Here is a 20558-nt window from a genome sequence, read left to right on the forward strand (position 1 = left end):
ATCATGTACAACATTTCTAAACTATTTAGTTAGGATTTAGTTCTCTTATAAGGTGGCTTTTACATGTCACTGCCTGTTCTGAGATGATGCTGTGCCAAATAAGCCAAGCAGCCCACGCTGGATTATGTACTTTAATCAATTAACTCTGCAAAGAAGGAGAATAAAAAAATATATAAGAAAAAATACATTTTCTGTTATGTTTATAAAGACATCCCCAGACCAGACCCGACCCATTCTAAAATGTGTGCACCTTTATTTAAAGGACATGTCAAGTCTATTTCACAGTGAAATAGATTGCAAGAACAACACCAGCCTGTGGGAAAAAATGCTGGTATCTCCTTACTTTACTTTTATTGGCAGTGTGTGTATGCGCAGGAGGGTAAATCCCAACAGGTATACCCTACTGCTCATGCACCAACAGGAGTTTGTTCAGGGGATGTCTGGGATGCCGGTATAAGGTAAGTAAAATGGTGGCTGGGCAGTTTTTTGCACAGGCTGGTGCAGTTCTCTCCTAACAGGAATGAGAAAAAGACTTTGCAGTCACAGTAAAATTATTTACAAAAACATCTGGCCAGAGAATAAACAAGTCCACTGCTATGTCCCATATTGTTACTGCCAGCCACAAAATCCTCATGTATTTCTCAGCTAAACTTAATGGTCTTCTTCTCAGTTAAAAAAAAACATTTTGTCATTAACAGGTGCTGCTTGTGAAAAATGGGAGGCAATGTATTAGGTTGTGAGCTTGGGCACCTGCTCTTCCAGGCAACACATCTTGGAGAAAATAAGAAAAAGTCTGTGCACAAAGCACTATTTATCTACACAGGATTGAAACAGTTGAAGGGAATACTGATAAAAGTCACTCTGCCCTACTGTCATCCTACCCTCCTTTATATATAATATTTACAATATTGTATTTGCCTTTCCCTTTCATTTCACACCAGTCCAATGACTCTTCTACATGTACTCCCCTTCCATTTTAACAGCATTTCTAAGAGAAAGATGCAACGTTGGTTTGGGCAGTCACTCTTCTCAGACCATTTTCATGACCTTATTGATCCAGTCAACGTATACAGAGACCCGAGTAAATATGGCTGGTTGGTTTTTCTTTCCACATCCTCTGGCGGGCACAATGACACCCTCCAAAACCCAGCAGTCATGGGTCAGACAGGCTAGTGGCCCTCCATAGTCTCCCTAGAAAAAAAGAAAAAACAATATTAAACAAATATGTCTTAAAGGAGACATATGGCATAATTAAAATCCCCTCCAATCTCTTAGGCAATAATGAATAATATATGGTGCCAAAAATGAATATTATCTTGAAAAAAAAAAGACCACTTTATTGGAACCCTCTCCGTATTTCAAACGAGGGGTGGGGATGTATTAATGGTTCCTGCTAGAAGCACATCATGAGGGGGATGGCCAGTCCTAGTCCTACTGCCAAACAATATAAGACAGGCTTCAGTTCTCGTCAGGTCAGCCTAGCTGCTGATCTTCACTTCATCTGGATCAAATCGCAGTTAGGCAGGTTTCATTTAGTATAAAAGGTTGAACTCACCTCACATGCCCCAACATCAACTGGCACTGGTTTTGTGCACATCTCATTATCCAACACTTTGTTCCTTTGACTCCTATAATTCTTATTGCATTCATCATTGCTGATGATATGAAAAATTGCAATCTTCAAAACGTTATCGTGTCCAGTACCTGGACACAAAAAATAAATAAATAAAACTGTACCAGTTCTTATTTTTATATATATATTATTTTATTTTATACAAACACACATCTGTATATCTATCTACAACGATATAATATTTCTGTTGCAGGGCTTCCCCTAGCTTGTAGAAATGTGTTACTCTCTGTTTAAGGCATGGGGTAGGGGTTTGACTGCTTCTGGCATAGAATTGTGGCAGTTAGGGCAACATTTTGATGATGAGGTTAGCCAGTCACCACCCCATGTGTGTCAGCCAGTGCACTTACCTTTCAAGAACATTAGAAAGAGTGATAGAGAGGGGTGTTTTGGCTGCTACTGTTTTCCACTGGATGGCAGGTGTGCCATTACCAGTCAGACTGGATCCTGGGTATAGTTAAAAATTCTGTACCTTTTCTAAACAATTAAGTTATTCTTAGTTACATCCCTCTAAGCATATGTCTCTATTCATTCTTTCTTCATGCAAGAGTCTGCAGTCAGATTTTGAGTGATAGGTCTAATGTAGCCTTTGTAAGGCTCCCTTTACAGAGAAGATGTATTATAGCTCATATTTTTAAAATAACCAACTCTCACATAAATCATGTCTCTCTATATTCAGGATTTGTTCCTAAATCAGTTATTTGCGTGAGCATGTATTGGACCTACCTATTAATCAAAATCTGACTCCGCCCCCTGCATGAAGAGATAATAAAGAGAGTCTGATGCTGTGAGGAGGAAAGTGAAGACTAACTTGATTTAAGAAATGGTACAGAACTTTAAATTGATTATATTTAGAACATTTCTTATTTCAGAATTAAACTTATATTGCATTTTCATTTTTGCATTTCAGCAATTTAGCTGGACCAAATCCAAACCATTTTAGTCATGTGACTTCAAAGCTCTGCAAAACTGATTGGAAACATTTTTTGGTCACAGTTACAGCAATTTTTAAAAATGTTTGTGAGGGGACATGATTACTCTGTACAAGTACATTAGAGGGGATTATAGGCAGAGAGCTAGGGATCATTATTCCCATAGGAAACAACAGAGGACCAGAGGCCCCCCCTTTACACTGGAGGAACAGAGTACTGTATATACTTGAGTATAAGCCTAGTTTCTCAGCACCCAAAATGTGCTTAAAAAGTCACCCTCGGCTTATACTCAAGTCGGGTGCCATGGGTCCCTCCAGACTAGCACCCTTTGTTCTTTGTGCAAATTAGGCCACCTGCAACCAGACCCTCCAGTGCCCTGGCCCACTCCCAGTCGCAATACATATTCCCCCTTTCGTGTCCTCTGGGACTGGGTCTGCTCCCAGTTTGCCAATGCACAATGAGTGTGGGGTAGTACTCATATTGTTTTTGTTGACCCTCTTCTCCACTTACAGAGCTAGTTTACTGTTTTTCTTTTAAATAAATATTTAAAAACATGTACCCCACTGATGCCTCAATTAATGTAATTTTACTGGTATTTATTTTGATTATTGAAACTTAGCAGTAGCTGCTGCATTTCCCACCCTAGGCTTATACTCGAGTCAATAAGTTTTTCCAGTTTTCTTAGGTAAAATTAGGTACCTCGGCTTATATTAGGATCGGCTTATACTCGAGTATATACGGTAGGTGGTTTTTCATGATGAGGGCAGTGAAGTTGTGTTGGAAGATTCTATTTTAAGAGTACCTTAGATTACTTCTTTCAACCAAATTAATAATTTATCTACAATCATTTAGTCAGATGATAATTAGCCTGAATACAGACTGCATTTTTTTTTTTTTTTTTTTTTTTTTTTTTTTTTTAAATACGGACTCCCAGTACTAGTATAAAGCTGGCCATACACATACTGATGAAATTGTATCAAGCAAATGTTTCATGCTGCCTGGACAATCAGACCAATATCAATATATCAGTTAATTTATCGAAGAGGCTGGAAAATTTTATCTGCTGATGCACCATCATCCTTCCTGCTGCAGATATCATTTGTGCTGTTGAACAATAGAAAGGTGGCCATACAGCCAATCTTATGGTATCTGTCCCTTTAGCCTGTGGGCCAGCATATGGCTGCCTTAACTGACTCTGCAGAGCTTGGAGAACAGAATTTACAGCACTGATATGGCTAAAGGTGGCCATACACGCACCGATATTATAGACCTAGTTTTGTAGGATATATGGTGCATGTATGGTGGATCAACGAGACAACCAATGTTGCAAAAGCTGCAGATATTGGTCATCTCGTCGAGTGCTGTTGAAGGCGCCCGAGCAAAATCTGCATTTAGGGCTGAATTGTCAGGTGGAGGTACAATCACTATTGTTTCTACCTCCATATATGACAATTCAGCTCTGAACGTCAATGGAGGAAATGAATGCACTTAAAATCGTAATTGTAAAGTGTATGGTCCCCTTGAGGCAAGGCTCTGGAAAGCTACCATCCAAATGGTTTTAGGAAACTACTGTATTAGCTTTGCCAAAGATAGTTAATATTGTAGTATATAAAGTATCCCCTGTAGTCAGCTTGCACCAACATACCACCAGTGTCCCCCCAGCCAGCAATCTCGCACTTGGTTGCCTCTGGAACAATGTATCTCTCTGGGGGCAAACAGATGAGGGCCACACGTGAGTTTAAGGTAACGGGCCTAGAAATGAGAAACAAGAGAAATAAGAAACAAAATAATTAGGGGGCCTCTATGTCTATAAAGGGCTTTAGGGGGCGGCCCTCAGGTGCCTATGTAATTGATACATTTATAAAAAAATAAAAACCCTCCTCAGCTGCTGCCAGATCATACCTGTGCAAATCCGACAGTGGAGCTGTGTGGGGTGAGGATGCAGAGGGTGACAGTGGGCTAAAATAACATCATATGTAGCAGAAGTGATGTCATTTAGGTCCACACTGGACCTTAATACAGTACTTTTCCTTATTTCACATCTTGCCCATGAATCCAAATACAGCTGATAACTGAATAACGGTTTTCTACATACAATAGTGAGCCACCTCTGTCAAGGTTATATGGTAAACTATATATATAGTCCTGATGACGATCCTATATGGATTGAAACGCGTAGACCTTTTGGCTTAATAAATTATTTTATTTTTAAATTCATATATATATAGATATGGGATCTATTATGCAGAATGCTGAGATCTAGGATTTTGTAAGTAAAGGGTCTTCCCACAACTTGGAGCACCATGCCAAATGTTAGACCCCCCCCTTCCCCCCCCCCCCCCCCCCCTACTAGTGATAGTGATTGCAGGGACTGCTTTGTAACTCTCACTCAGAGGTACCCTGGGCATTGCCCAATTTAACGGAAAGAAAACACAACCAGTTCTATTCTGCCATGAATCAATGGTACAGTTAATATATCCATTTGGGTATATTAATTGCACCTTCTATTTATGGGCAGTAGAAATGGCTGAGTTCTTGAAATCTAAGATACTTATGTCTGTGTTAACTGTATAATAGCTCCAGTTAACAGATAGGCTCTATATATGTGTGGGAATGTGCAGAGTATAGGCAGCATCCATTTCCACTACCATTAACAAAAGGCTGATTGGAAACATTTCCCATGCTGCTCTGCACGGAGTCTCCTGCAATGGATAGCTATTTACCTTTCTAGTTTCAGCATCACCAAGCTAGAGTCAGAGGGTCCACACACTATTTTGCTTATGGGAACAGACTGCCTGTCAGGATCATCCGGACTTGGGTTCTTAAACAGTGTCCCCATTACAGCTTGATACCCAGAGAGGTCAGCATCACTGTAAGAAAGAAAGAGGTGAAAGGTGTCCATCAATCTTTTGTAATCTGTTAAGTAAATATTTAGCAGAAATTAACTTGGCCTTGAATTTCTACAGTGAACATAACCAGAGTATGTCCTTTAACTCAGGGCTATGGCATAAGGGGGGGTGGTTTTGGTGCATTGATAACTATATATGGAGGCAATGAGCGAGGCAATGACTGTGCAGGGCAACCCACAGCACTGCCCATGTACACAAATGGGGAGCAATCCATAGGAGATGCAGATTGTACTTAGGCTACTAAATGCTTTTTTGGAGGGGTTATTAAAAAGCCATAAGACTTCAAGCCATAGCAATCTAAGCATCCTTATTAATTTACTATGATAGTATTATGTTGATTATATACTGATTTGACAGTGATGAAACAGACTCTGTAGAACCAAATGTCTGTAAATCTTTATTTGATTTTTAATTTTTTTTGTTATGTTGATTGTTCTATGCAAACCGAAAATAAACCTTTAAAAAACAAACCAACAAAAAAAACAGCAATTTGCTATGAACCAGTTATTGGTACAGCCTGCCTCCCGCTCCTGTGCTGTATAAAGCCTTGTACCTTTCTGTAAAACAATGGTTATGCACATACTTTCCTTAACTTGGAGGGGACCATAGACATTAAATATAGCTTGTGTTGTTTATTTTTTTAAAAAAAGAGAATTTTTATTCCCTTCAGTGGAGAAGGAAGGCTTACAGACAAAAAAAGTCTAACACCTCATTATGACCCCTCTTGTGACTGACATATTTTAGTAACATTTGTACACTGACACAATGCCCATCTTACTGGTGTAACTATAGAAGAAGCAGACCCGGCAGTTGCGGGGGAGGGGCAGGTACCCCTGTACCATGGGGTATGTGTCCATAATAGCCTCTCCCCAGCTGCTCTCCTACCTGTGGGAGGAGGGACTGGATAAGAGTTGCCATATGCCAAACACTTTTTTAGCTCTGGCACAAACTAGTTACGCCACTGGCCCATCTCCAAAGATTGCCAAGGAGGCCTACAAACTGAGTAGTGAGCAATACAATTAGAAGTTCTTACCATGAGGAGAAACACTGCCTTGTGCTAATCACCCAGTTCTCCTTTACTAAGGAACCCCCGCAGAAATGCTCTCCTTGCCTGCAGCAAAAAAAAAAACAGAATAGAAATCTATTAGACTGTGATCTGTTAACTTCTACTTATTACTTTAGAGAAGCATGACCCGCAACAGTGTCTCATATTCTGCCTATATGTCAGGTCCTTTGTCCATTAACTGTAGCCTTTTAACTGAAATAATTACATCTAAATGCAACCCATGTCTTATAAACAATAATACATGTAATATAATACTAATAATAAAAAACAAAACCACCATTTTCTTTCTTCTCACAGAAATAAGTAGAAATGGAAGCGGAGCACAGGCTGTCTTTCAATAAAAACACCTTTTTATTTAGATCATTAAAATCATAACAAAGAGCACGACTTAACGCGTTTCGTGGCTACATGCCACTTCCTCACATCCAAATTAGCCTCAGTTTCACATTAGCCTATTGTTTAAATCACAAAAACTTATGAGCTAAACAGAGAAACTGAAGCAACTCCATGTTTGGTCCTAACAAGGTAGCCAATTATAATCCCAGTGCATGGATAACTCCCCTGCATAACAAACACCTGCTAACAAAGGAGAGATCTCATTATCTATCTTGCAAGAACCAAACAGAGTATCCCCAGTTTCCCTGTTCATCCTGTTGTACAAAGGAAAAAAATACAAAAATAAAAGACACCATAGATTTTTCATGATTAAAACAGGCCAAAAGTATGTTCTGCACAGGCTAATTCATTTAAGTCATGCTGAGCAAGGGGGTATGCCACACCTTTAAGCAGTGACGGAACTACCGAGGCTACTGCACGCTCACACCAGTGTGAATTCGGCACAAATATGTGTCCAGAGGGTGGGGGGTGGGGGGCCCGGCTGTATGCCCTTCACCTGGACCCAGGGATGACTAGTTACGTTATTGCCTTTAAGGCCCAAATCAGACTCACCTATTTCGTAGGCTCACTGTCCATGGGGAATTTCCAGGCATACCCCCCACAATACGAGTCCTTTGGGACGATCTATCATTCCTTTTACCACAAGAATCAAACACAATGTTTTCTGTAGAAAAAAAAATGTACAATTTGTTTGAAACAGGCATGGCACTACTTTTAAAGAACACTGGTATTGGGTAGTATTCCCTTTATACTGGTAGAAAGGTATGTTGTTGTTTTATGTTGCTGAAGTTGGGGGTCAGATTTTGACTGACAGGTAGGTCTAATAACATCTTTTAGGGGGCTCCCTTTCCTTCCCTAACCTACTCCAGTACAAACAAAAGCTAACGCAAATCCTGCACATGGCGAGAAAGCATTTCTGGTGATTTTGAAAGAGTGAGCTCTAATACATATTCTAGGCAAAGGGTGACCCCCCACCCCAAAGGATGTATAGACTTAATTGTCAATCAAAATCTGACTCAGACTCCTGCATGAGTAGAGAATTAGAGAATGTAGAGAGACAGAAGATAAGTGGGGCACAGTAAAGAGTAACAAATATTTCAAAAACAGCACAGAATTTGTAATTAATTCTATTTAGAAAGTTTTTTATTTCTGTGAGATGGAGCTCATTAAATTTTCGTTTTTACGATAGTTCCACTTTCTTAATGTGATAAAAGTGACTGAAATTACCTGCTCCTTCTATGGTCAGCACTTTCTCTCCTTCTGCAAACGAGAGAAAAGGGAGTACGATCAGTGGATTTAATGCATAAAGCTGTACGTATGGATCAGTTACAGATACTTGTATGGAGCAATAGGAAGTTGCTCACCACAAGGTTTAATGGCGCAGTAATCAAATGGTGTGTTGGGGTCCATTGTGTAACACCAGGGGCCATGGCTGTCTCGGTCTGGGTTCCTACAATAATTCCCTTCCAGGGGCACAAGGTAAGGTTGATCCAGGGAAAGCCTGGAGACAGTAGCAATAAACATTACATGGGCACACACATCTCTAACCTGCACTTATTTCCATTCAAGAATTCCCCCCTTTAATTAGAACGTTTTATCAGATATAACGTACTCTAAGTCATTACGCTTTTCCTCCCATTTGCGGCATGTGATTCCTTTCCGTGTCTTGCTGACTCGGCCATTGTACAACTCCCCGTTACCATGGTAGCAACCTATTAAATACAAAAAAAGGAAGTTACATAATAGTTTCTAGCCCAGAATAATAGTTACAACTACTACAACTGTTTTATTACAAAATATGTCCACAATATATCACTAACATCATTATACATTTAAGCATTTTCAGGCCAAAAACTGCTTGGCAGGCAGTCTGTAAAGTGATAGGCTTGGTGTACCATGACTTATGGTCATCCTTCTGATGTCAGCAAATGACCATTAATCCTAAAATCTCACCCTAACTGGTCCACAGGCTGCCCCCATTCATGGTTATGACCATACCGCAACTGGCCAACCCACAGTTTGGGAGCTTCTGACACACCTCCAGGAGTCCTACGGCCCCCAATCAAGTGAGATGTGTGAATTCGCATGCATTGGTCAGATTACACACTGATGCCACCTTTTAATAAGTCCCTTTTGGGAAGGGTTCTTGTAAGGCAGAATCATTTGGGCATTACTGATCTCTGCATCCAGTGTACAAGTCACATTCTGCAACTCTTATACCCAAACTGCCAGGTACGAGGGACAGGTAGCCATATCAGATCTATTTTTCAATTGTAAACCAACAGATTGTAGAATAATGATCCCCAACCAGTGGCTCGGGGGCAACATGTTGCTCACCACCCCCTTTGATGTTGCTCCCATTGACCTCAAAGTAAGTGCCCATTTTTAAGTTTCTGGCTACAAGACAGGTTCTGAAAGCACAGAGATTCGTTGAACTCCATGCAGAGCCTCCCATAGGCTAGCAGGCCACATGGGGCTACCAAATAGCCAATCACAGTCTTTATTTGGCATCCCAAAAAACATTTTGTCCATGCTTGTGTGGCTCACTAGCACTTTTTTTCATCTGAGTCTGGCTTACGAGTAAAAAATGATTGGGTATCCCTGTTCTTGAACATTCTAGATGCCCTCACCTGGCTCCACGACATCATCTGTGCATCGTTTGATCTGGAAGCAGTAAGCCATCCTCATTCCAGGGAGTGTGGTGAAACACCAGGGGGCCTCTGAACCATCTGGATTCCTACAGTAATTTTCATCCAGACCCCTAGAAGGCAGGTCATAGTTATTTTATTACAGGTATGGGACCTCTTATCCAGAATGCTTGGGACCTGGGGTTTTCCGGATAAGGGGGTCTTTCCATAATTCAGATCTCCTACCTTAAGTCTACAAAAAAACAATAATTAAACCCAATAGGACAGTTTTGGCTCCAATAAGGTACAGTTTTATTATTACAGAGAAAAAAGAAACCATTTTAAAAATGTGAATTATTTTCTTACAATGGAGTCTACGGGAGATGGACTTTCCTTAAATCGGAACTTTCTGAATAATGGGTTTCCGGATAAGGGGCCCGATACCTGTACTACAACATTTCACTTGTTTAGCCAGTGTATTCCAGCATGCCCCATATAATCTTAAAGAGTAGTGATGGGCGAAATGTTTCGCCAGGCATGGATTTGCGGCGAATTTCCGCGTTTCGCCATTGGCGGATTGTTTCATGAAACGGATTAAAAAGTTTGCCGCGGAAAAATTCGCCGCACATCCAAAAATTGTCGCCAGCGTCAAAAAAGAATAGTCGCGGGCGTCAAAAAATTAGCCGTGCGATGAAATAATAGCCGCGGGCGACAAAAGAATAGCCGCGCAACAAAATAATAGCCGCGGACAACTAAATAATAGCCACGGGCGACGAAACAATAGCCGCGCAACAAAATAATAGCCGCGGGTGACGAAATAATAGCCGCGCGACAAAACAATTGCCGCGTTACAAAATAATAGCCGCAGGCAACAATTTTTTTTGTCGCACAACATTTTCGCCGTTTCGCAAATTTTTCACCGTTTCGCGGATCTTTTGAAAGATTCACAAATTTTTTGGCAAAGCGAAACGGAACAGATTCGCTCATCACTATTAAAGAGCAATAAAAGTCTACAGTGCAGATGTCATATTACAATTACTTTACTGCACAGGTCTCCCTGTAGTTTTTCCCCTTGTAATAAGCTCTATGTGGCAAAAAATGGTACAAGGGTAGTCAGGTAAATAAGTGCCCTACACTGGTAAAATTGGTGAGTTTGCTACAGAAACTCTACTATAGTTTATATAAATAAGCTGCTGTGTAGCCATGGGGGCAAGCATTCAAGCTGGAGAAAAGGCACAGGTTACATAAGTTCTGTAGAAATACAATGGTGTTTTACAGAGCATATCTGTTATCTGCTATGTAACCAGTGCCATTTAGCCCTAATCTATCCCCATGGCTACACAACATCTTTGTTTATATAAACTATAGTAGTCTTTATGAAGCAAACACACAGCTTTTACCAGTGCAGAGCAACAGTACATAACATTTTAATTACTTTGATACACTTTAATTTTTTGGTATTACTGTTTCTTTAATATTTACTGGTGGTATTAATGTCATAGGTAAAAGTGGATCCAGACAGATCCCTAAAGGTGGATGCATACCATGTGCAGAGTAGGCAGCCCCCATCTCGAAGCATCCAACTAACAGTTAAATAGCGTCTGGAGATGCTGGGAGGGCAGCAGGAGCTTGCCCACAATTGAATTAGTAAAAGATCAGTTGGCTTTAAATAAATCAAAAGCTTGGCTCTTACTTGCAAGGGTATTTTTCAGGTAAGAAGCGATGCACGTGAGGGGTCTGCGAGTCCCAGCGCTGGCAGGGGATTCCGGAGGTGGTCGTATTTGCCTTCCCTCTGTAACCTTCTCCTCGTTCCTTGAAGCAGGTGCTTGTTGTTTCGACGTTAGGCAATCGCTGCTTCTCTGCTTCACAAAACCAAGGTGGTGGGAATGGAAGAAAAGACAGAAACCAGAGCAGGGGAGCATGAATAAAGGACAGACTTAAAATTCCTGCAAATACCTGACTCCTCCACCTCCTGTTTATATACCGAGCTAACCCTATCTATATCTAACAGGAAACAAAAGACTGCTGAAAAATGAACCCTTGCTTAATCCATTAAAGGAACAATATACACCTGTGAACCATGAGCAAAGCAAAGTGTTGGAAGTGTATTTTGTATATCTTTTTATATTGTATATCTTTTCATGAAAAGGAACATAGATTTTTCTTTATTTATTATAAAACACCAAAGGGTCATTGTTTTGTTTTTACCCTCCTCCTGTAATTTGGATATTATGTGATTAAATATGATTTATAGTCACAAAGCAACTCTCCAAGAGATTCCCTATTCCATTTCCAAGCAGCCTGCAGGTCTCATGCACCGACTCTGGCTAACTTTCTAAAGAATGTGTGCACAGCCCATTATGGAAAGCGCTTTAACATGGAACAAGGTCATGGAAAATTGATTGACTAAGGAAGGGGTTAAATGGTTCCTGCTAGTCAGAGACAGACTATCATGGCTTCCTCTATTTGGGGAATCATGTATGTCAAATATTTTTTTGTATTGCATCAGAATTTCCTACCTGCCCAATCCCAGGTTATACCCTGCTCCCCCTCCACTTCCATGATCTTACTGCACTTAGTGATCTGGCAGAACTCTTTCTCCACATTGGGATCCGTAGTGTAACACCATGGGCGTTCTGAGCTATCCGGATTTCGGCAATAATTATCATCCAGAGATTTGTCAGGGTACCTTTGGAGCAAACACAAAATATACAGATATGATAACACTTGCAATAATTAATCACAATTTCAAAATATAATAGGGTGGAGGTGGAGGTGGCGAGCCACCTAAAGTGCTTACTTCTCTGGCTTGTAAGGATGTGTGTGGGGTGCCTGTAAATCCCATCGCTGGCACTCTTTTCCAGATTCAGTCCTGTCCACTGATCCCCGGTAATCCTCTCCATTACAGGTAAGGCAGACAGCTGCAGCAGTTTGAGACAAGCAGATCCAATTTCAAATAAATTTAGGATGCAGGGCAATATTTGGCCCTCAAATATTAGATATTACATATCTTTTGTCTACTATAAAGAAAAATTTGGCTATTACTGATATAAGGCAATTAGTTCCAAATGATAAATGTAATCTCTTTGATTCCTGTGACAAGAGCAAACCATATGACCCATATGAGTACAATTAAGTTAAAACCAAAGGCACCACAACAGAAAGGTTTAATCTCACCAGGGAGAAAACACACTAGCAGAATGACAAATAAAAACAATAAAGAAAATAACAAATGTGGCAAATAAATGTTGAAAAGATACTTGCCATCCTCACACTTTTTGATACCACAATACTGGTGTCTGATATTTTTGTCAGTTGTGTAACACCAAAGCCCTTCAGGGTCAGAATCGGGGTTTCGACAGTAGTTTTCTTCCAATTCTGGCCAATGTGTTGGCGAGAACCTGCATAGAGTATTTGCATAGTTAATCTTCAGAAAATGCTGGCATTTCAGACTTGCTCCCTCATCAGTGTGTATTTTCTAGGTAGGTTTAATATCACAGAGAAAAGTTAACTGCCCTTTTTGGCCCATGGCTTTAACAAACCTGGACCCTAGATAGAAAATTAAACCCAGTCTCTAAGTCTGCACTTACTTGTGATCATGGGGGAATTTCAGCCGCCAGTGTTGGCAGGTCCTTCCATTCTTAGTTTTTGACACTGTCCCTCGGTATGTGATCCCATGGCCCACCACACAGTCACGGATGTAGTCTGGGAATACAGACTCTTATTACTCAGTGGTTGGCAGCTGAACAAATATTCCAACAGACACAATCTACACAACACAACTTTGGTTGCACTGGTTGAAATAGGAAAATGGAATGGACATTTAGACAGCCTTGGACATCAACAGAAGCTAAATGATGAAAGATCTACTGAAAATACTGGAGTAATTGAATCCGATTTCTCATGTAACCAACTGCAAAAAACTACAAAAATGTATTATCATTGTACATAAGGTCTAAATGGAACCAAACGGCCTAGGACTGTGAATTTTTGATAAAATCCACTACAATTCTTGTGCGTTATAAAGTTCATGATAAAATACAATTTAGCTAGATTAATGCTCTGGCCTAATATAATTATAGCATTTTGACCCATATAACTTATTCCCCATACTGAGTTCCAGAAATGCTCCACCTTACCCCTAGGTGTATCTGGATAATGCTTTACTATGCCACTAGTCAACCATGTTTTGTTTTTTTTTGTTGGTTTTTTTTTAGAAGCAATAAATTCTGGGGCATTCAAGACACTTATTCTAAGGTTCCTGTACAGGAACAGATGGTCTGCCATTTACATCAAAACAGTTAAACTAGCGACATTGCACTTCACTATGAGAAAAATCTTGGACTGCCAGAACATTTATGATCACACTGAATGAAGTTACTTGTATATTTCAGATATTTGTTCTCAGATATTATGGCCTGCTTTATAGTAATTCTTGGTGTATGTGTGCAACCCATGGAGAGTTATGAGGTCTAGGATACAAGTGAATCCCAATACATACTCTTCCAGGATACTTAATAGGCTAAACATAATTAGTACTGTGCAGAACTGAAATGTTACCTGGATTGGCTTCATTGAAGTTATGTGCTGTGTTCAGCTAAGCTGGGTGAATTTAATTTAATTAGTATAACTATGGAAATCCAGATTTAATTTGAAAATTGCTCAAGTGCAGCATGGAGATTGCATGGAATTAGCTGGTAGTAATTCTAGTTGGTTTTAATTTTGTATTTTTCCTGGTGGTCCCATTCTCTCCTATGAACTCTGAAAATCGCCTGCTGCCACAGGCTATGGCTTGATCATACATTGGGGAAATAAAAGTGGTATCAAAATAACAGGATTAGGCAAGGGTTGCATCCTACTGACTTCAACTAGAGCTGCCAAGTCTCCATTCCCCTACAACAGGGCTTCCCAGCTGGAGGCCTGGGGCCGGAAGAGGCCCTGCAAACTTCTCAACTGAACTTTTCACCCACCATTGCGATAATATTCATATTCCAGCACTTTATAAAGAGTTTTTGTGAAACAAACCTCTCTCTATGTCCGTTGTTATATGCGTTGCCATAGAGATAAATGGTTATTCAGTAGTTTTTTCATGCAGTCACTCACCTTTCTTCTGGTACAAGTCATATTGCACATTTCTCTGCAGAAGAACATTGGCAAAATTCTGTGTCCAAGGGAGCAGGCGGCAGCTTTGGCTCTTCCAGTTATAATCAAAAGATCTAGGTGGCATTGAAGGGAAGACAACGGTAAATCAGAACTGCAGTGCAAACCATTGGGCGGGCAGGGGCCCTTCAGCATGAAAATTGGGGCCAATCTGAACCACCCCTTTAAAGGAGACATGTAGCATAACTGAAAACTCCTGCAATCTTGCAATGAATAATATATGGTGCTAGTTTCACTCTGGGCTAAAAATTATTATTATCTTGAAAATTGTGCCTTTATTGGAGCCCCCCATAGATCTGCTAAGTCCCTGTCCATGTTTTAAATGAGAGGTGGGTGTGTTCTAACATTCCCTGCCAGAAGCACAGTAGGAAGGGGAGAGCCTATCACAGTTGTCACACAACAAAGACATGCTTTAGTTCCCTATCCGGTAAGTCTAGATGCTGATTGGTTCCTATCCTACAGTGTAGTGTGCCGAGTGCCAGCTCCCCTGCACAGCCAGGGAAAGGAGGCAGCAGGAAGTGAAACAAAAGGGTGGGAATAGTAGACTTTTGGGGGAATTATCAATAAATCAGCACATTCCTTATACATTTAGAAAAGTCTAATGCACTGTGTTTTTTACTCAATATGTCCCATTTAAAAGTGTTCCAAGAACCAACATGCCCAAGCACCCTGACATCTATTATATTTTGAGAACATGTGACAAACGTAAGACCAACCTATGAACATTGCTCCTTACCGGCAGTCCAGAAGGTCAGAGCACTGCTTAGCACATATCTGAATGTCCGCGAGTATCTCTTGCTTCACCCCTCCTTCGTTCATGTGCACTAACTCCAGTCCCTTGGAGCGCTGGTAATCATTCAGGGCACTGCGGTAAGCTATAGGGTACAAATGGTTAAACCTATATATTTTAACCTGAAAACACTGATGGTAGATACTTGGAATAAAAGCTTTAACTGAGAGGAACAACAACAACAACTCTTAACCCAAACTAGAAAATTCAAAGCTCACATTTATTGTAATGCCTTCTTTAGCCAGCATTTATATATATATATATATTATATATATAAACTGTTCTGTTTGCTATAATCAATAGGCCGTGGTTGTCTGTTCCACATTCGAATCTATGCATCTCTTAGCTATTGATTATTATAATTCATAAGATCCACTGAACAGATTTCAGTTGTCACAATGTGGCCGCATGCCCTCTTTTTTGGCACAAAACGTGTCAGGCTGCTTGTATTTGAGATGCTTTTTCTTTAAAACGATACTGACAAGTTCCTATGAAAGGATGAGCACCTGGGTTCCCAGCATTATTTTTGGTGAGTTCACCCCATAAAGAAATCTAACTGGATTATTTAGGTGATTGGCTGTTATATACTGTATGTCATTTCAGCTGCTCCTACACAGGGTCGCCATCAGGGGGAAGAAGGGGTACTGTTGTGCCAGGCCCTGTGAAAATCTGCTTTGGAAGGGGGCTGGTGCAAAAATTACACAAATTGCGTAAGTTATGTATAAGGTTACATTAAAACTTACGCATTGTACGTAACTTCCACAAAAGTTGCCTAGAAATCTTGAAAACTAGAAACTGGCGTAACTTGCCTAGAGATTCAGTTAACAGACAATGAGACAATGTAAAGAAGAGGCACTTCACTCACCACTAATGAATTAAACATTCTACTTCCCTCCAATGAACTGACGTATTAGCACATGTATTATTCATTTTAACTATTTATATGAACTGATTATTATAGTGAAACATCAGCTGTTTATTTTGGGATCTATTTACTGAATATTATTACTGTCTCTTACAAGAAGTTTCCGCAGTGGAATGACTGGTTAGTAGGCCCCAAAGCAACCTCATTGGGCCCCTACACTGCAATTTATGCCAAACATACATTACTTTCAAAGAAACTTAATAACTGTACCTATACACTCCACTGACCCCCAATTAAAAGATTCATTACCACATTACTTTTACTACAGTTTTACTAGCCACTACTGGCTAGCCACTACTGACTTGTTTTTGGGCCCCGTAACTTATGCAAAAATGTATGTTCATGGAGGGCTCTATATAAATAAATTGTATGGGGCCCCATAGTTTGTGATGGTGGCCCTGCTCCTGCATGACTAAGATACAAAATATCTTACTAAATATAGTAAGGAGAACTGATAATCATTTAGTAAATCCTGCAGTTTTCACCAAGTGATTCTATTATCAGATATTGGGCCCTTACCTTTCACTGTAGCAAAAAAAGAGGCAGCATGGAAGCACAGCAGGAAAAGACTGGACTTCATGTTGGCCGGTGCCATTCTATGTCTCATCATCCTGTCCCAAAGGAAAGAAGAAATCAATAAGCTGAAGCCCACACCACCCACCTTCTCTAAATATTTGACTGGATGACATATTAACAGGATAGTTGCTCTCTGGGTAGGTTTTGCAACATGGCTAAGTGACTTCATGTGGGAAAGTGAAGGCGATCTTAAGGAAATAAAGAGGTTTTATGTTTTTACTGGTTTAATAAATCTGTTTATAGGTTTTACGTTTTTATTCCCAGTAAACAAATGGCATGATGTTTTAGCACACTTGGATTTCCTCAGGCCAGCATAATTCCTGGAAGGGACAATATGCAGCCAACCTGCTCCTTCTCTGCACCCCCCTCATCCTGTGGTTAGAGAGTTCAGCCAAATAAACAACTTAAAAAAAATAAGAAGGAAAAAAACCTTTTTCTAACTGTACAAATGTAACCCCTTGTATCCATAAACCACACAAAGCAAAGGAGACCCACAAACATGCCTCTATGGATTAAAGCAAAATAGAAGCCAAATTCCAATTCTCATTATACTGTATATCTGTACAGAATGATCAATACACAAAGTGCTGGGTGTTTAAAGGGACACTATACTTATAGCCCCGCCAAAAGCATACCTACATGAAGTGCTAACAAACATAACCTACACTTTGATTGGGAGAAATGTTTCACAAGTGATAAAATTCATCTCTGTTCTATACTTGGAGCTACTTCCACCCAATGCCCTCCAATGAGTCATATGCAGTACACCGCCCAGTGGGACACTTGGCAGATATTCACATGTGCCCACAATAGTTATTTATTGGAACAACAGCAAGAAGGGCAACAGGTAGCACTGGCATGGAATATTGGGAAGAAAAACAAAACTGCCATGGAAACATAAGAAAAGCAACAGTGAACAGTGGCATGGAGAATAATAAAGGGTAAGAAGTAGTGCCAACATAGAAAAGTACAGGTACAGGTAGTCCTAGCATGGAAGGGTATAAAGGTTAACGAATAGTGCTGGCATGAAATAGGACAAAGTGTTATCGTTAGCCCTGGCATGGAATGGTACAAAATGTAATGGTCAGCCCTGGCATGGAAAGGTACAAAGTGTACTGGTTACAAAGTGCTACAGGTAGCCCTGGCATGGAATGGTTACAGTGTAACAGGCAGCCCTGGCATGGAATGGTTACAGTGTAACGGGCAGCCCTGGCATGGAATGGTTACAGTGTAACGGGCAGCCCTGGCATGGAATGGTTACAGTGTAACAGGCAGCCCTGGCATGGAATGGTTACAGTGTAACAGGCAGCCCTGGCATGGAATGGTTACAGTGTAACAGGCAGCCCTGGCATGGAATGGTACAAAGTGTAATGGTCAGCCCTGGCATCAAAAGGTACAAAGTGTACTGGTTACAAAGTGCTGCAGATAGGCCTGGCATGGAATGGGGACAGTGTAACGGGCAGCCCTGGCATGGAATGGTTACAGTGTAACGGGCAGCCCTGGCATGGAATGGGGACAGTGTAACGGGCAGCCCTGGCATGGAATGGTTACAGTGTAACGGGCAGCCCTGGCATGGAATGGGGACAGTGTAACGGGCAGCCCTGGCATGGAATGGTTACAGTGTAACGGGCAGCCCTGGCATGGAATGGTTACAGTGTAACGGGCAGCCCTGGCATGGAATGGTTACAGTGTAACGGGCAGCCCTGGCATGGAATGGGGACAGTGTAACATGCAGCCCTGGCATGGAATGGTTACAGTGTAACGGGCAGCCCTGGCATGGAATGGGGACAGTGTAACGGGCAGCCCTGGCATGGAATGGTTACAGTGTAACGGGCAGCCCTGGCATGGAATGGTTACAGTGTAACGGGCAGCCCTGGCATGGAATGGTTACAGTGTAACGGGCAGCCCTGGCATGGAATGGTTACAGTGTAACGGGCAGCCCTGGCATGGAATGGTTACAGTGTAACGGGCAGCCCTGGCATGGAATGGTTACAGTGTAACGGGCAGCCCTGGCATGGAATGGGGACAGTGTAACGGGCAGCCCTGGCATGGAATGGGGACAGTGTAACGGGCAGCCCTGGCATGGAATGGGGACAGTGTAACGGGCAGCCCTGGCATGGAATGGGGACAGTGTAACGGGCAGCCCTGGCATGGAATGGTTCCCCGCATGGACGGAACTGTAACACTGCAGACTTGCTAGCTCTATAACGCAGAGCATGTATCACAGGTACACATGATGCTGCGCGTTCATTAGCGCCTATGTAGCGTGTAAAAGTAAATGCCAGTGGCTGTGAGAATCAGAGTAGAAATATCCAGTTCCAAAGGCAGTGAGAAGTCCGTACCTTTGCCTGTGTCTCCCTGCCGGACAGTGCTGCTGCGGGTGTATGAGGCGAGTGACTGGATGGAGCAGCGCAGTATCTGGGTTACGGATGGAGCAGCGCAGTATCTGGGTTAAGGAAGGAGCAGCGCAGTATCTGGGTTACGGATGGAGCAGCGCAGTATCGGGGTTACGGATGGAGCAGCGCAGTATCGGGGTTACGGATGGAGCAGCGCAGTATCTGGGTTACGGATGGAGCAGCGCAGTATCTGGGTTACGGATGGAGCAGCGCAATATCTGGCTTCTGTAGGATGGAGCAGCGCAATATCTGGCTTCTGTAGGATGGAGCAGCGCAATATCTGGCTTCTGTAGGATGGAGCTGAGGGCTAACGGGATCCTGGCAGTTTCGAGGGGCGGAAGGAGGAGTGGGGGGTCGCATTTACCTCTTGTTTGTTCCTCTTGTAATTCCCACTTCCAGCTGGGACTGGGGTTAGGGGAGCATTGTCCGGCCCTGCGGGAGGCACAGGGTTACGAGAAATCCTGCTGTTTGGTGCCAGACTCCTTCATATTCTGGAATAAACTGGTTTCTGCACTTTTCTGCTTGGGATACGGGAATAGCGGGGGGAGAGTGCGGAGATGAGCCCATCAGGCGGGAGGGGGGGGTATATATACCTGGGAGGGAGAGATCTCAGTGGGGTTGGGATGGGGACGTGAACTCTCAGCAGTAATATAGGCAGTGCTAGCTTTGTTTTGGTAAAAGGCAATGAAAGCACCAGTGCAACTGCAGAGAGAGGGAAGCAATTAGCTCAGCCTTCCTCTAATCAGGGTAGCCTGCAGGGGTAGGCACAGCCTGTCTCACCTACTAAGCATGGGGAGGGGTGGTTGCTTTTTTACGTTAACTTTTGGTATGATTTGGAATGGGCATTTCTTAGCAACTTTGCAATTGTTCTTTTTAAAATATTTTCTTAATTATTCCCTTCCTGCTTTCAAATGGGGGTCACTGACTCTGTGAGGCTACAGTTTTTTTATTTTTTTGAATTACACATCTTTCTATTCAGGCCCTCTTCTATTCATATTACAGTCTCTTATTCAAACCACAGACCAATTGCAGATTGTATAAGAATAGCACTGTCTAGATCAGGCGTCCCCAACCTTTCTCACTTGTGAGCCACAGTCAAATGTAAAAAAACTTGGAGAGCACCATAAAGTTCATGGAGGTGCCAAATAAGG

General features: G+C 41.7%; 1 protein-coding gene across 5 annotated transcripts; it reads right to left on the reverse strand.

Annotated features, from left to right (window-relative positions):
• Positions 1-113: 113 nt before the first annotated feature.
• On the reverse strand, positions 114-19990 carry mst1 (macrophage stimulating 1). 5 transcript variants are annotated; one of them, XM_004915573.4, is made up of 19 exons: positions 19772-19990; positions 16955-17046; positions 15457-15595; positions 14664-14776; positions 13151-13265; positions 12825-12961; positions 12361-12481; positions 12080-12249; positions 11254-11422; positions 9564-9694; positions 8546-8645; positions 8298-8434; positions 8161-8193; positions 7486-7597; positions 6505-6582; positions 5286-5432; positions 4208-4314; positions 1556-1704; positions 114-1191 (listed from the first exon to the last, which is right to left on the reverse strand). In XM_004915573.4, the coding sequence occupies exons 2-19, from the start codon at positions 17043-17045 to the stop codon at positions 1030-1032; spliced, it is 2211 nt and encodes a 736-aa protein (XP_004915630.2). In that variant the 5' UTR covers position 17046; positions 19772-19990; the 3' UTR covers positions 114-1029. The 5 variants fall into 5 exon arrangements, with proteins under 5 accessions (XP_004915630.2, XP_031756972.1, XP_031756971.1 ...); XM_031901112.1 differs by lacking the exon at positions 19772-19990 and adding an exon at positions 19354-19689 and having other exon boundaries at positions 11254-11419; XM_031901111.1 differs by lacking the exon at positions 19772-19990 and adding an exon at positions 19354-19689.
• Positions 19991-20558: the final 568 nt, after the last annotated feature.

Source organism: Xenopus tropicalis, chromosome 4 (assembly GCF_000004195.4).
Source record: "Xenopus tropicalis strain Nigerian chromosome 4, UCB_Xtro_10.0, whole genome shotgun sequence".
Classification (NCBI taxonomy): domain Eukaryota; kingdom Metazoa; phylum Chordata; class Amphibia; order Anura; family Pipidae; genus Xenopus; species Xenopus tropicalis.